The sequence below is a fragment of the Protopterus annectens genome, chromosome 12.part0 (genome assembly GCF_019279795.1).
Source record: "Protopterus annectens isolate FY-2018-M chromosome 12.part0, PAN1.0, whole genome shotgun sequence".
Classification (NCBI taxonomy): Eukaryota; Metazoa; Chordata; order Ceratodontiformes; family Protopteridae; genus Protopterus; species Protopterus annectens.
In genome coordinates, this window is record NC_056746.1 from 838,303,109 (window position 1) to 838,321,376 (window position 18,268).

Genomic DNA, 18,268 nt, shown 5'->3' on the forward strand with positions numbered 1-18,268 from the left:
AAATGCAGTACAATCTTTAACACTGCAAGTTTGTACTTAACTCAGCTAGTAATGCAGTTGATTGTAGGTATGTAGCAGAAGCCAAACAGCTCAGGTTTTCAGCAGTAATAAATTCAAAGATATGTGACTCACTTATAAATACAGAGAAACCCTCTAGGCTAAGTGTTTAATATTGAATGTCATTGAAGTGAAACAGAATTGCCCCCACTAATTGCAGAAACAGAGAGATACCACAGTATTCTATGAAACAATTAATAGATAAAGAAATAACTAATGAGAGAGACAGACACAATATTCAATGAAAGAATTAAATAGACAGAAGAATGAAATGCAGTACAATCTTTAACACTGCAAGTTTGTACTTAACTCAGCTAGTAATGCAGTTGATTTTGGGTATGTAGTAGAAGCCAAAAATCTCGGGTATTCAGCAGTAATAAATTCAAAGTTATGTGACTCACTTATACTACAGAGAAACCCTGTAGGCTAAGAGTTTTAACACTGAATATAAATGAAGTGAAACACAATAGCCCCCACTAATTGCAGAGACAGAGAGAGAGACCACAGTATTCTGTGAAACAATTAAATAGAAAAATAAATAACTACAGAGAGACACAGACACAATATTCAATGAAACAAATAGACAGAAGAATGAAATGCAGTACAATCTTTAACACTGTAAGGTTGTACTTAACTCCACTAGTAATGCAGTTGATTATAGTTATGTAGCAGAAGCCAAACAACTCAGGTATTCAGCTGTGATATATTCAAAGATATGTGACTTATTAATAAATACAGAGAAACCCTCTAGGCTAAGAGTTTAACACTGAATGTCATTGAAGTGAAACACAATAGCCACCACTAATTTCAGATGCAGAGAGAGACCACAGTATTCTATGAAACAATTAATAGATAAAGAAATAACTACAGAGAGACAGAGACACAATATTCAATGAAACAATTAAATAGACAGAAGAATGAAATGCAGTACAGTCTTTAACAATGCAATTAATGCTAAACTCAGCTAGGAATGCAGGTGATTGTAGGTATGTAGCAAAAGCCGAACAACTCAGTTATTCAGCAGTGATACATTCAAAGATATGTGACTCACTTATAAATACAGGGAAATCTGCTAGGCTAAGAGTTTAACACTGAATATCAATGAAGTGAAACACAATAGCCACAACTAATTGCAGAGACAGAGAGAGACCACAGTATTATATGAAACAATTAAATAGAAAAATAAATAACTACGGAGAGACACAGAGACATTATTCAATGAAACAATTAAATAGACAAATGAAATGCAGTACAATCCTTAACACAGGAAGTTTGTACTTAACTCAGCTAGTAATGCATTTGATTGCAGGTATGTAGCAGAAGACAAACAACTCATGTATTCAGTAGTAATAAATTCAAAGAGATGTGACTCACTTATATATACAGAGAGACCCTCTAGTCTAAGAGTTTAACACTGAATATCAGTGAAGTGAATAACAATAGCCCCCAGTAAATGCAGACGCAGAGAGAGACCCCAGTATCCTATGAAACAATTAAATAGAATAAATAAATAACTACAGAGAGAGACAGACACAATATTCAATGAAACAATTAAATAGACAGCAGAATGAAATGCAGTACAATCTTTAACACTGAAAGTTTGTACTTAACTCAGCTAGTAATGCAGTTGATTTTAGGTATGTAGTAGAAGCCAAAAATCTTGGGTATTCAGCAGTAATAAATTCAAAGTTCTGTGACTCACTTATACTACAGAGAAACCCTGTAGGCTAACAGTTTTAACACTGAGTATAAATGAAGTGAAACACAATAGCCCCCACTAATTGCAGAGACAGAGGGAGAGAGACCACAGTATTCTATGAAACAATTAAATAGAAAAATAAATAACTACAGGGAGACAAAGACACAATATTCAATGAAACAAATAGACAGAAGAATGAAATGCAGTACAATCTTTAACACTGTAAGGTTGTACTCACCTCCACTAGTAATGCAGTTGATTATAGTTATGTAGCAGAAGCCAAACAACTCAGGTATTCAGCTGTGATATATTCAAAGATATGTGACTTATTAATAAATACAGAGAAACCCTCTAGGCTAAGAGTTTAACACTGAATATCAATGAAGTGAAACACAATAGCCACCACTAATTGCAGAGACAGAGAGAGACCACAGTATTATATGAAACAATTAAATAGAAGAATAAATAACTACAGAGAGACACAGAGACATTATTCAATGAAACAATTAAATAGACGAATGAAATGCAGTACAATCCTTAAAACAGGAAGTTTGTACTTAACTCAGCTAGTAATGCATTTGATTGCAGGTATGTAGCAGAAGCCAAACAACTCATGTATTCAGTAGTAATAAATTCAAAGAGATGTGACTCACTTATATATACAGAGAGACCCTCTAGTCTAAGAGTTTAACACCGAATATCAGTGAAGTGAATAACAATAGCCCCCAGTAAATGCAGACACAGAGAGAGAGAGACCCCAGTATCCTATGAAACAATTAAATAGAAAAAATAAATAACTACAGAGAGAGACAGACACAATTTTCAATGAAACAATTAAATAGACAGCAGAATGAAATGCAGCGCAATATTTAACACTGCAGGTTTGTACTTAACTCAGGTAGTAATGCAGTTGATTGTAAGTATGTAGCAGAAACCAAATAACTCAGGTATTCAGCAGTAATAAATTCAAAGATATGTCACTCTTTTATAAATACAGAGATACCCTCTAACACTAAGAGTGTAACACTGAATATCATTGAAGTGAAACACAGTAGCCCCCACTAATTGTAGAGAGAGAGAGAGAGAGACCACAGTATTCTATGAAACAATTAAAAAGAAAAATAAATAACTACAGAGAGACACAGACACAATATTCAACAAAACAATTAAATAGACAGAAGAATGAAAGGCAGAACAATCTTTAACCCCAATTTTGTAGATAACTCAGCTAGTAATGCAGTTGATTGTAGGTATGTAGCAGAAGCCAAAGAACTCAGGTTTTCAGTAGTAATACATTCAAAGATATGTGACACTTATAAATACAGAGAAACTCTATAGCCTAAGAGTTTAACCCTGAATATCAATGATATGAAACACAATAGCCCCCACTAAATGCAGAGACAGAGAGACACCGCTGTATTCTTTGAAACAATTAAACAGAAAAATAAAAAAATACAGAGAGACACAGACACAATATTCAATGAAACAATTAAATAGACAGAAGAATGAAATGCTGTACAGTCTTTAACACTGCAAGTTTGTACTTAACTCAACTAGTAATGCAGTCGATTGTAGGTATGTAGCAGAAGCCCGACAATTCAGGTGTTCAGCAGTCATAAATTCAAAGATATGTGACTCACTTATAAATACAGAGAAACCCTCTAGGCCAAGAGTTTAACAGTGAATATCATTGAAGTGGGACGCAATAGCCTCCCCTATTTGCAGAGACAGAGAGAGACCACAGTATTCTTTGAAACAATTAAATAGGAAAATAAATAATTACAGAGAGACACAGACACAATATTCAATGACACAATTAAATAGAAGAATGCAATGCAGTACAATCTTTTATGCCAAGTTTGTACTTAACTCAGCTAGTAATGCAGTTTATTGTAGGTATGTAGCAGAAGCCAAACAGCTTAGGTATTCAGCAGTAATACATTCAAAGATCACTGACTCACTTATCAATACAGAGGAACTGTCTAGGCTAAGAGTTTAACACTGAATATCAATGAAGTGAAACACAATAGCCCCCACTAATTGCAGAGACAGAGAGAGACCACAGTATTCTATGAAACAATTAAATAGAAAAATAAATAACTACAGAAATACACAAAAACAATATTCAATGAAACAATTAAGTAAGCAAAAGAATGAAATGCAGTACAATCTTTAACATTGCAAGTTTGTACTTAACTCAGCAAGTAATGCATTTTATTGCAGGTATGTAGCAGAAGCCGAACAACTCAGGTGTTCAGCAGTAATAAATTCAAAGATATGTGACTCTGTTATAAATACAGAGAAACCCTCTAGGCTAAGAGGTTTAACACTGAATATCAGTGAAGTGAAACACACAATAGCCCCCACTAATTGCAGAGACAGAAAGAGACTACAGTATTCTATGAAACAGTTAAATAGAAATGCAGTACAATTTTTAACACTGCAAGTTTGTACTTAACTCAGCTAGTAATGCAGTTGATTGTAGGTATTTAGCAAAAGCCAAACAACTCAGGTATTGGTAGTACTAATTTTCTGGAATTTACATATACTTTCTCCACTGAGAGTATTGTATATTTAGATGTATGGTTGCAAAAAGATTTTGAGCATAATTGCTTTATTTCTAAGATACACCGCAAGAAGACATATTCAAATACTTTCTTGCACTTTACCAGTTGTCATAAAAGATCTGTAGTTAAGGGACAACTGGTACGTGCTGCGAGAATGATCACCTTGTATGATGATTTTTGTGAGGAGTGTTTAAATCTTAGGAATATGTTTATTGCAAGGGGTTACCCTGATAGTTTGTTGGATGAATTGATTCAAGAAGTGACCGATAAACGTCTGGACAAGGTGTATACACCTTTGTTACCTGGAGTAGTTCACAAAGGTGCAAATACAATAATTCCAGTGAATACCAGTACTTGCACTAACACAGTGGCGATTGGCAGTACAAATGGTATTAATAATGTTGACTTTCTTGATCAACCTGATGCAATTATTGATGAGAATATATCTTCAGCTTGCGAGACAGCTTTTGAGGTAGTTGATGAGTCTTCCTTAACATGTGCATTCATTACCACTTTCAATTTGAATAGTGGTTTATGTAAGGACATTATTTTTAAAAATTGGGAAATGTTCAAAATGTACCCTGAAATTTACAAAAAAGTGGGGTATCAACCCCGTGTGGTTTATAAGAGGGGTAAAAATATGAAAAACATTTTGGAAGTAAAATCTTCTGGATTGGTGTGTAATGCAGGCATGCATAAATGCCAGAGCTGCAATTATTGCAGATACATTGAGGAAGGGACACACTTCAGTATATGCAATTACACACATAAGATAGCTTTCAAATTGAATTGCAATACAACATACGTGATATACTTGGCTAGATGTAAATCATGCCCAGCCTTCTACATAGGTAAAACTGTGAGAAGGCTGAGGGAACGTATATATGAACATACATATGCTATTAAAAAGTTAAAAACGGAAAATGCTCTAGCCAAGCATATTAGTGTTTACCCTAACCATAGTTTTAAATTTATGGCGATAGACCATATACCTATAGATCAGAGAGGAGGTCCTAGACCATTAAAATTAGAAGAAGCAGAGTTAATTTGGCAGGTGAGACTGTACGCTTATAGGCATCCTGGATTAAATGACACTTGCTCAATTGCCAGTATTTTGAAATTGAAAAATCTTATAAGATGATTTATTATATTGTATATGTATTTTTGTATATATACATATATATAATTTTTTATTTTTTATTTTTTATTTTTTATTCTTTATTTTTATTTTTGTATTTAGGTTTAAATACAACACACTTTTTTCAGTTATATTAATTTAGTTTTTATGTTATGTAGGTTTAAATATTTATGGTTACAGTATTGTTTCTTATTTATTAGTGAAAGTAAGTTGATGCAGGCTGCTCCCCAGTGTTTTTAAAAATTTGTAAAATATTTTCAACACTTAATGAATTAATTTAGTTAATTGAATAATTGTGACTGTATATAAATGTTGTTGTAACTTGTTGTGTCATTTCCTTTGAAGAAGGCAAGCATTGGGCTTGTCGAAAAGCGCTTTGGTTACTTGCTAGTAAAGATTGGTTTTATACTTGAAGGTCGCTGTTTTACGTTTGGTTTTTGATTTATTTAACTCAGGTATTCAGCAGTAATAAATTCAAAGATATGTGACTCACTTATAAATACAGAGAAACCCCTCTAGGCTAAGAGTTTAACACTGAATATCAATGAAGTGAATCACAATAGCCCCCTCTAATTGCAGAGAGAGAGAGAGACCACAGTATTCTATGAAACAGTTAAATAGAAAAATAACTACAGAGAGACACAGACACAATATTCAATGAAACAATTAAATAGACAGAAGAATGAAAGGCAGAACAATCTTTAACCCCAATTTTGTAGATAACTCAGCTAGTACTGCAGTTGATTGTAGGTATGTAGCAGAAGCCAAAGAACTCAGGTATTCAGTAGTAATACATTCAAAGATATGTGACTCACTTATAAATACAGAGAAACTCTGTAGCCTAAGAGTTTAACCCTGAATATCAATGATATGAAACACAATAGTCCCCACTAAATGCAGAGACAGAGAGACACCGCAGTATTCTTTGAAACAATTAAACAGAAAAATAAATAACTGCAGAGAGACACAGACACAATATTTATTTATTTTTTTTATTTATTTTACATTTGTTGACCGGGCTAGTCTAACTGGATATATGTCCATTTTCAGTAGAGGCCCGGGGAGAAAAGCTCCAACCATGAACAGTGACAAAGTTTACAATATGTAAGACACGTAAAATCACATTGGTCAAAAGAAAAATTATACTAAACACAATAGTAAGTTTGAGCAAGACCCAAAGGAGAGAAGACCCTTTTATTTTATCCTCATACTATGAAGGAAAGTGTAGTGACTAGAATTAGAGGTCTAGGTTAGAGGAGTAGAGAAAGGGGTGAGAGCAGGAAGGGGAAAGAGATATCAGTCTGGGTTTGCACATGGACAAAGCCAGTGAGTTTTAAGATGTTCTTTAAGATGTTTTTTAAATAGAGAAGTAGAAGCAAGGGTTGATATTTCAGAAGGAAGCTGATTCCAATTTTTACCTGCTGTGTTCGAGAAAAGTGAGTCACCAGCTTTGTTGTTGGATTTAATCGAGGAAGCTAGGAGCTTATTAGCAGAGCGTAGTGTAGCCAGATTTTTGTATGGTGTAATCATATTAGTGAGGATAGGGGTGTTGTTGGGGTGGTATAGGATCTTTTGGGTGATAAGAAATTGTTGAAAAAGTATATGGTTCTGTATTTCTAGCCATCCCAGTTGTTTGAGGTTGAGGTAGTGGTGAGTTTTAAAGGGGGAGCAAGTGACGAATCTCGCTATGCTATTATAACAGGTGGAAAGTTTGGAGAGGTTGTTTTTAGATAGGTTAGTATATATAGCAGAGGCATAGAAAAGGGTAGAAATAAGATGGGTCTGGACAATAGTTTTTCTGGCAAAAGGGGTAAGGAAGGGTTTAATTCTATAGAGGATACCAAGTTTTTTATTAACAGACTTTATAGTGGAGTTAATGTGGTCATCGTAGCTGAGGCGATTATCAATTGTTACACCTAGTAGGCAGATTGTAGTATCTGGGGTTATGTTGGTAGCATTGTTAGATGTTATTGAGAAGAATGGATGAGGTGATTTATGAGTTGGAGTAAAAAGCAGTAATTTTGTTTTTTTTTGGGATTTAGGAGGAGGCAGTGTTGCATAAACCATTTTTCAACATTATGGAAAACAGTTTGGGTGAGGGACTGGAGAGAGGCTATGTTCTTAGCTGTACAGATTAAAGTAGAGTCATCTGCATATTGAATGCAGGTGGTTTGTGGAATGTTTATGTGTAGATCGTTAATAAATAAGGAAAAAAGAAGGGGACCTAGTTTAGAGCCTTGGGGTACTCCAATATTTACTGGAAATAAAGTAGACAAATTGTTATTCCAAAGTACTGCTTGCTGTCTGTTTTCCAAATAAGACCTAAACCATTGTAATGCTTGTGGATTGAGTGAATTGGCTTTCAGTTTGTCTAGACGTAAGTTATGGTTAACCATATCAAAGGCTTTTGACAGGTCAATAAATAGTGCAGAGGAAAAAGAGTTATTATTATGATTTTTGTTTATGGAGTCGGTGAAGGATAGCAGGGCAGTCGTTGTGCTATGGAATGGCCTGAAGCCGTGTTGGCAGTTTGCCAGTAGATTATTTTGTAGAATGTGGTTAAGTAGTTGTTTGTGAATACATTTTTCCATTATCTTAGCTATTGCGGAGAGTAAGGCAATAGGCCGAAAGTTAGAAAGCTCAGTAGATGATCCACCTTTATGTAGAGGGATGATGTGGGATACTTTCCATATGGTAGGGATTTTTCCTTCTGAGATAGTTCTATTAATAAGGATAGAGATGGGATAGTCTATGGGTTTCGCGGCAATTTGTAGGTATTCAGCTGGGAGACGGTCAGCAGAAGGGGTGCAAGGTTTCAATTTTTGAAGGAGCTTACAGATAAGAGATGTAGGTACAGGTTGTATTTGAAAGGTAGGAGATGAAGTCTTAGAGGTATTTAGTGGGGAAGCAGTAAAAGGAGATAAAGAATTGGCTAGGGTTAGAATGGCTTATGTAAAGTAGTTATTAAAGGCATCAGGAATCTTTTTGGAGTTATTTTGGTTGAATCCTGCAGGGGCAGGAGTAATAGAGTGGCCTGGCTGAATGTTTGTTTATCCCTAACCAAAGTTTTTGTGGAGTTTGTTGACTGGTTTGTTGGAGGTGAAGGTAGAAGTCTTTTTTGTCTCTAGGAATATCTTTCTTGGTGGCATTTCTTAACTGTTTAAAGTGGAGGTGATCTGATGGACATTTGGTGGCTTTCCATGTAGCCCAGATTTTATTTCTGAGGAGCATCTTTTGCCTAGTTTGTTTTGTGAGCCATGGGGCAGATTTGGTTCTTATTCTAGAAGAGTGATAAGGTGCATGGGAATCTAGGATTTGAAGAAATTTGCTATTAATGTAGGTCACTGCTTCATCAAGTTCAAGAGGAGTCATTGGTGACCAGTCACACGCTTGTAGTTTGTTTTGGAAGCTGTCTGGATTAAAGAATTTTTTAGAACGAGAGGTTTTGAAATTATTAGTAGTTGGGATATGGACTTTTTGTCTAATAATGTAGGTAAGCATATGGTCACTGATATCGTCAGGAAGGGTTCCTGGTGTATAAGTTTCAGGGTGGCTATTAATAAGGATCCAGTCAAGTGTGGTTTCCTTACTGCTATGTTTGTGGAATCTAGTAGGAGTAGTTATTATTTGTGAGAATCCAAAGAGATTTATTGTGATTAGTAGGGTTAGGGAAACTGCAGGTGGACCAGTCGATTTTAAAGTCACCCAGTACAATGGTCTCCTGGGGTAGTTGGGTAGAGAGGTAACTAAGTAAATTTTCAAGAGTATTGGTATTGTTACCAGGGGGGAGATACATGCAAATTAGATAGACAGATAGATTTGGAGTTGTTGATTTGGAGTTTAGCAGTCAGGGTTTCAGACTTTGTATCTAATGATGGGAGCACATTAAAGGGGGATATTTGGAGATTAGATTTATAGAGAATGGCTATACCTCCACCTTTTTTGGTTTTACGGTCGCATCTAAGGATATTATAGCCAGGAGGGGTAATTTCCTGGTCCAGATATAGCCTAGAGGGTTTCTCTAAATTTATATGTAAGTCACATATCTTTGAATTTATTACTGCTGAATACCTGAGTTGTTTGGCTTCTGCTAATATTCAGTGAAACAATTAAATAGAAGAATGAAATGCAGTACAATCTTTAACACTACGTTTTTACTTAACTCAGCAAGTAATGCAGTTGATTGTAGGTATGTAGCAGAAGCCAAACAACTCAGGTATTCAGCAGTAATAAATCCAAAGATATGTGACTTACTTATAAATATAGAGAAACCCTCTAGGCTAAGAGTTTTACACTGAATATCAATGAAGTGAAGCCCAATACCCCCCACTAATTGCAGAGACAGAGAGAGACTACAGTATTCTGTGAAACAGTTAAAGAGAAAAATAAATATCTACAGAGAAACACAGACACAATATTCAATGAAACAATTAAATAGACAGAAGAATGAAATGCTGTGCAATCTTTAACACTGCAAAAATACACTTATAAATACAGAGAAACCCTTTAGGCTAAGGGTTTAACACTGAATATCAGTGAAGTGAAACACAATAGCCCCCACTAATTGCAGAGACAGAGAGAGACCACACTCATAGTTTTGGTCTATTCCTCATGCAATTTGTAGTTTTCTGGATTTTTGTGGCAACTAAGTGTGGTCTGAATTCATTAAATAATGACAGCCATTTGAGTTTCAGACTTCACATCCTTCAGAAAATGCAAATTTTCTAAGTATATTAGAGCAATATTTAAATTTTGTCCCTAGTTTTGGGCTTTGTCCAGATTTTTTGTGCCAAGAGGGTTGAGAGCTATGTTTTTGAGGTACTGTAGAAAAGAGTGATAGTATTAAGTCATTATATCATGAATGTAGTACTGAAATGTGTTAAGAATGTGAGGTGTTTAATGAACATGGCCTGTAACTGGTCACATGGTATAAGTTAGTACTGTCATGTGTTAAATTACTGCAAGTATTTATCTTGTGTTTAGAAGGATCCTCCTCCCTAGTGCTGGGAAGCTGTTGCAGAAATATACTGTACTTCATAGGGGCTGTATCACATTCTTATTCTGTAGTCAAAGTTCCTTGTAATATTAAAAGCTGTAGCTTTTCCCAGCTATAAAAAACTGATTGGGATGTGGAACAGGGAGAATAATGTTAAAGGGAGTAAGGTATATGAGAGGAGAAGTAATACTAACAATATACAGAGTTAAGAGACATGCTCAAAGCTTTGCAGACTGCCGGATTACATTACTTGTAGGTTCACACATCAGATTTCTTGCTGTTAGACTAGCTGAATGCTGACATCAGGAATGTTTGACATAAAACAAAATTTGCAGAAGTTTATTGAATAAATGATTACTACCACAGTGGTTCACATGCATATATTTTATTTGGCGCTCTGTCAGAATAGAAAATTAAAAAGAAACGTTTTACATTGGAAGCCTTGAGTATGCTGAAGAAGATGCTGTAATTGGTGTTCACTTCTCTCCAACTTGTGTTTTTACTCTATCTCTACTTAACTTTCAATGTTTTTTCTTTTATTTAATGGGCTTCCTTCTCTCAACCCCATCTGTGTTTCCTTCCTCCACCTGAATGAATCCTGTCTTCATCTACTAATTAGAGGAAGCTACGCTGGGATATGTGAGAATTTCCTTTGTTTTATTGCTGCTTGTTTTTCTTGTTCTGTCCAGTATGTTGTTTTAGTGTTCTAATGCTCTGTTTGAGAAGTTAAGAAGGATGTCAAAGTATGTAGAGTGGTACATGCGTATGTATTTCCTGCATAAAATTAAATAACTTGATCATTTATACATATTAGATAATAAATTATTATTACTTAGTCTAGATTCCTTTAAATACGGGCACATATGATTATCGTATAAAGGGGGGGCAAAACAAGGTGCGATGACTGTTAGCAAAATTTAGTAAATGCATCAGTGCTGAGATTATTAGTTTGTTTTAAGAACTGTTGTGTGGCCAGATGCAGATTCTAACCATAGCCTTAATAAAATATGGAAAAACGTGGGATTCATTGCTGTGGTCTGGAGTGTACACATGCCCTTTCTTAGGTCAAGTCTCCATTTCTTTCAGGATCTTTTGGTAATTAAACGTTTTTATATAGAGAAGTAGTTATTGTGTAGTACATCTGTCATCTGTTTGCTGTACTTGAAAAGGAATTGCTGACAAAAGTTAAACATCTATCATAAAATGATAGTGACTAATGGTAATTGCTGAACTTAAAACATAGGCCACTCTGCTGATGGTTTGCCTAGAACAGCCATACCAGGCAGGTTGACAGGTGGTACATATTAGCTGAACAGATTTTCCCTTCAAGTGATGCATGTCAGTGACATACAGATAGGCTAATACAGTAAAAGTGGTATGATAAGGTAGTGCTGCTGACAGTGATACCATCCTGGAGGGGTAAAGGGCAGAAGGTATAGTATCTCCGGTGAGGGTGACTATTGCTTAAACCAGTATCTGAGTCTTGAAATGCAGGCATGCTTGGCAAGCTCATAAAAACCACCCTTCTCTGTTAATATTCTGCAGATTGTTTCCTCATTACTAGACCATTTTTCTGCTTTTTTCTGGAGATACCTGAAGTTCTGGTTGTGTCATAGTGCCATTTCAAAGAAATTAGTACACCTGTCTTCTGTAGTGATAACCTTGAGATGCCTAGTGATGGACAGCACAGGGGCAAGGGGGTTAATGTCTGTTGTTGTATGTCTGTTTCTCTGTGTGTATGTGTATTTATTCATAACTTGCATTTTACTCATTTAACCTGGTAAGATATGGTGATTAACCTTAGCTTTCAAAATTGCTCTCTTCAAAATGCAGAACTGTTGAGATATTAACTTTTTAGAAGTAGTTTTAACCTGTTTTATTTGCATCACGTATGATGTGTTGCTTAATGCTTGTGGTTGATGACTTGATCTAAACCTTTGTAGCTGATAACTGCATTTGCCAGGCTAATCACCAGGCCAGACCTTATTTTTCATGCAATTTTGACTGATTATGATTCATCTTTCCTATTTGAAAACCTGATTTTTTTTTGCTCATGAGCCATGGTGCTTATTATATAATAAAGAGCAGTTAAAGATATTTATTTGGCCTATCTTTGATGTGCTGACTGAATAAACTTCCTTGAGCTTCGGCTTTAAAAGTTTGCTATGGTATGTAAAAAATGCATAGTAAATAGTCGCTAATGCAGTATCAGTACATTTTACTAGCATAGTCCAGCAGGGGGAAGCCCACTGGATATTATTTAATGAATAGTACTGTAGCATTAGTCATACACTTTACAGAGACATTACCTGTTGGTTAGCCTGGCATTTCCAATATTTCTGTTTTACAAGGTTTTATGTGGCATTATGTAAGGTAGGATAAGGCATTTTTGGCACACGGGCTAACTTGTTCAGCTACTCTGTCCTTGCTGTGATACACAGGTGAGATAAAATCACTTTTGATGATGAATTTCCAATGTTTGTACAGTTGATCTGCTTGCTATCTAAGACTGCTTGCACATTCGCAGTTGGCTGCAAACTGTCAGTTTTGTTTTATGTTCCATTACTGTTGGTCTTTCTGTTTGTATCATTAAATTTCAGGGCAGCACTTGCCTCCGCCCACAAGTTCCAGCCGCTACCAGAAACACTGAGTGTACTGAAGAGCACTCCTCAAGTGAAAGGAATGCATACCATCATCAGGTAAGCTCAGGGAGACCATAGAGGGGGAAGGAGACTCTTTACTTATACACTTACCATTATCATTGTAAACAGAATGTGCGCTTTATTAAAAGTTTCATTTGCTAACCGGAATTGTGTATGGAATTAAAAGGAAATGGAAGGAAAAACATCATGGCATTGTAAGAATGATACATTCTCTTCTTAACAATGACGTGTGAAATGATTATAGTGAAGTAATCACTGCTGCATATTTTTTTTTTATTTGCCATTTTTATTCCCGTCCCTTTACGATCATCAGGCCTACTTCATTTTGCCAGTTTGTTTGTTTTCAGTCTATATTCTTATTATTGGAAAGACCAGACAGAGATAAGGACCAGGGTTAGAGATTTTCTCCTAACAATTTCATCCCCTCCCTACCTAAAATGACTTCTGGGCACTTTGGCAAAGCAGCCTGCAGTGCTGGCCTCACAGTGCATGTTTCCACAAACAGTTTCCAAGTGAAGTAAATATAAAACTAATAACCAAAACAGCCAACTACACTGGAGGTAACTGTTAAAATCTAGTTTATTACAAATTGTTAAGTACTTTTCATCTTCAAATCATAATTTTTTTGCATCCATAGAGCACTGCATTCATATTTAGATATGTTACCAATACATGTAACTCTAACAAATTGCAGGAGTCATTACTGGGCACATTTTGGCGAAGAGCACTTCTGGCTGACATCAAAGATTGAAACAATACTAATTTCATGAACTTTAATCATACTTTGACTTAGGAATGGGGTCCATTCCCGTCATGGTATTAGAAACCCAAAAGACTTGAGAAATTAAAAAAAAAAAGAGATGAACCAATACGCAGTGTTGACTTAAAAATCTAAAAATCATAAAGATGACTACCTGTACTCTGTATATGTTGCTAAACTGTGGACCTCTTTTTCAATACATAGAAAAATATCATCACCTCTATAGTTTCAAAGTTAATTGAAAATGTAACCATCACCAAAATATTCATTCACTCATAACCCCACTATTTGTAGTCAATCCAAACTAACATTATAAAAATCTCCTGATTACAGATCTCAAGTAAATTATAACTATTTGGATAAAATATGGATGTGCCTCAATTTGCTGTCTATGTGCTGAAATTGAAATATGACTACAATAGTTAATGTTCTAGTTTTATTTGTATGTGAGCTTAACATGCTGTATGTACTATGTAGTATACATCCTGTGGTAATTACTGTTAAATTATACCTTAGTGATGTATTGTTTATTTTTTACTGTTATCTCAAGCTGTCTGTCAAAATGTATATAATGTAGAACTTTTCTTCCTGAAACATGTCTGAAAAGGGGCTTTGCCTAGTTACATTTTCCCAGTAATCAAAGGCAAAAAAAAAACATTATACAAGAAATCTGCAAAAAGTCATACAGCAAGGTAGCAATTACAACAAAAGTTACTTAGTGTTTGGCTTTGGTCCTACAATTTCTACCATTTGTAGAATTGTCAGGATTTCAAGTTCCCAAAGAGGGATATTTTACTATGGAATTGACTTTGCAGGATAAATCACATGTATGACAAGGGCAAAGGACTGGAGTTCACATTTTTTTTGCCAAAATAAAGGCTCATTCTTGTAGAATTTGAGTTGTTTCTATTCCTTCAATGTTTTGCAAGTATAACATGTTTGTTTTACACAACTACTACAGGGAACTTAGAAAATATTTTTTGTTCTAAAATCTCAGGATGTTTGCCATTTTTCATATTTTTTCACAGGACACAACTGCTCAAATAGGGCCTGTAGGTGGTAACCCTAATTATTGTTAGAGAATAAAATAAATAACACATGGCATGAGAAGGAACTGGGATGTCTAAAGTCCTGCAATTCTTCATACTACATTCTATACACTGTTGCAGTAACCAAAACTATATGGGTTACATTCTGCAAAGGATATAGCAGCAGGTCAGCTTCCAAAGCTTCAAGGTACCTTCCAGACCCCAAAACTGTTAATCAGCATGAGCTGAGCTAACTAAAAGTCTGTTTTGGTTGCAAAGCTTTTCAGAGCTTTCCTGCTGCCAGAGAGAATATTCCTGTCTGTGCTTTTGAGGAGCAATGTTCAGCCAATACTGTTTCATTGCTGGGTAGATAAGTTCCCTTTGGTGGGGGACACCTTCTGCTTTATGTTTCATGACAAAAATATACCTTTTCTATAAAATAATACTTTTTAAAGCTAGGAAAAAGTGTATTTAGTGACTGTCGCATTACTTTTAATTACTTTTAAATGAGAATATCACTGTTTTACTTTTGTGGTAAAAAGTTGTTAAAATTTACTTTAAACTACTTTTTCTAAGGGAAAGTTTTGTTAATTTACTTTTGGGAGCTGAGTAAGTGTTTAGAAAGTGGTTTTTACTGTGCTTTTTTATGGGGGAAAGTTACTTTTTTTATTACTTGTTTTACCAATTACTGCTGCTAGACAATTGGTTATTTCTTTCGGCTTAACCATAGAACAACCTACCTCTTCCTCTGTTCTTCCTTCTTGCTACAAAAAGAAGAAAATTGCTATACAGTCTACTAAAGTACCTCAGCCACAAATGAGTGACTCTGTTGTGGCCAAAACTGGTTTCTTGGACCACTCAGCTTTTTCTGCTGGCTCCTGCTGGTGGTGTTCCTACAGCCATTATAGACCAGGGGTTAGACGCACCTTCTGTGGCTGTTGGATTGCCACTCTTGTCATTTCTTGGAAAAGGGTCAGAGAGTAACACTCTGCCCAACCAGAAAGCTATGTTCATCCCTAGGATGTTTTTTGCTGTCAAAAGTGGATTTTTTCTTCAGAAATTCCTATCAAAAAAGAAGTAAAACTCAGACATATATCTTCTCCTGTCTCTCTTTCCCTGAAGAGGAGTGTTTTTTGGGCCATAACTCATGGTTTAGTTCAAGCTCTTGACCATTCCTGTATGGCTGTTTTTGGTAAAAGATAAGGGGAATCTTCCGCTTCTGAAGAGATTCAAGAGACTGCACCTCCAAATGAATGTGAAGGGATAGATTTTGTTTTGTTTTGATAATACTTCTTCCAAGGTCACTGAACCAGTTATGAGGAGGATTGCCTGACTGCTTTCTAAAAGCCTTCCAGATTATGTCAAAAATGAAATTTTGAATTCTGTCTTAGAGAGAGTTAGTTTTGGACCATATGATGTACAGGAAGATTATCTGAGTTGCAAGCTCTTATGGTGGGTTAACCTTCTCTTATTTTCCACAAAGATAATGTTTCTTTAAGAACTATTCCATTATTTATGGTAAAAGTGGCATCCGGGTTTACCTTAAGCCAAGCTATCCATCTCCCTGTCTTCTTTTCAAAACCTAGAAATGAGGGAGGAAGGATGGTTCTTACCTTGGATGTTCACAGACAACCTACCTACTGTCTTGACATAATAAATCTTTCTGAACCTCTGCTCAGTTGTTCATTTCTTGTAAGGTAATTAAAAAGGGCAACCTGTGTCAATGCAGACTATTTCCGAATGGTTGCTGCAAGAACAATGTACGAAAATAACTGCAACAGCCAAATGGTTGTCTAATGCTATTACCTTTTATTATACCCACCACAACAAAACTATTCCAGGCAGGGGGTCAAGGCTAATTCTACCAGTGCCTTGGTTTCATCTGTGACTTTTTTGGAAACGGTTGGATGCTAGAAGTGTTCTAGAAGCAGAAACTGGGTCCTCTTTGAATACTTTTACAAAGCACTGTAAACTAGATTCTGTTTCCAGGTGTATGGCAGGCTTTGCTAAGACCATGGTCTCCTGGACCCTCATACTTCCTCCTGCAAGTCATCTTAAACCAACTGTATCGTTTAGGCTACTGCAGCATTGATCCACATGAAGAACATAGTACACCTGTGTAACTAAACTTAACATAACAGTAGATGTTCAAATGATCACTGCTGCATTAACCATTCCTTCCCTCAATCTCCTTTATTTCTGTATGTTTTTTTTATGCCAGGGTATAGACATTTAGTATTATTTTTCTAGCATTGTCCTCAGGGCTTTAGACTGCCCTTCTATCTATTGGCTTGAAAGTTCTGAATGGCTTGGTACCCAAACCTGACTTTTTGTTAGCTTAGCTTGAGCTAACTAATGGTTGGGTGTATAGAAAGTGCCCCGAAGCTTTGGCAGCCAGATGGATATAACCCATATAGCTGTGGCTAATGCAGCAACCCATATAGCTGTGGCTAATGCAGCAGCAATCATTCGAACATCTACTATCATCGTAAGATAACTGTAGTTTCTCCCACATAATTACTGATTTGCTGATACAATGCTGTCCTCATCCACCTCCACCGCATGCTCATGGCTGTAGTGATAGTGATGAGCAGTGAGCTAATAAAATGACACTGCTGTCAGAACTGTACTTAATCTTAGTTTAAAGGGGATACTTGATATTTCGGGTCTATATTATAAGATCGAAGTTTTACAACTTCGAATACCATATGGGCAACGCCATATGAGCGAAGTTGTAAAACCACGAAATCAAAATAAAAAAATGTAAAAATAAAAGAAAAACCTACCTGATCGCTCTGAGCAGGGGGGCAAGCCCCCTGCACCCCCACACCCCACTACTTAAATATACCAACTTCGAGATCACACTACATTGAAGTAAAGGGAAGAATTCCCTACGGCGATCTCCGTTCACACTTGCAAGGTTTTAAATATTCGCCCATATGGTGCTCGAATATTTAAAACTTTGGTCTTCTAATATAGACCCAATATTTCATGGCACCCCATTATTTAAGTAAAGAAAGTCAGTACTTTCCATCAAATACCTGACACATAACTATGCATCTTGCAGGCAGACTACATTAGAATATAATTGCAAAGTGAGTGTAAGTGTCTTGTTTCTTTACTGAGCCTGAGATTGTAAATATATATATATATATATATATATATATATATATATCTATACACACACACACACACACACACACACACACACACACACACACACACACACACGCACCCACACTTGACTTACATAAGTTGTTAATGTTTTAAGCAGACAAGTAGAAGAGGGGTTACAATACCTGACTGCAGATGCACAAAGAAGTCCTGTACAGCTGAAGGTTCTGATCTGTGAGCATGTTG

At 35.8% G+C, this 18,268-nt stretch overlaps 1 protein-coding gene across 2 annotated transcripts in view; it reads left to right on the forward strand.

Moving 5' to 3' along the window:
• Positions 1-18,268, forward strand: part of UCKL1 (uridine-cytidine kinase 1 like 1) — a 1,578,412-nt gene that overhangs the window by 947,403 nt on the left and 612,741 nt on the right. For both annotated transcript variants that reach the window (XM_044089881.1, XM_044089882.1), the window contains exons 8-9: positions 11,077-11,096; positions 13,058-13,156. In XM_044089881.1, coding sequence (XP_043945816.1) covers positions 11,077-11,096; positions 13,058-13,156 — 119 coding nt within the window. The remainder of the gene's footprint in view (positions 1-11,076; positions 11,097-13,057; positions 13,157-18,268) is intronic.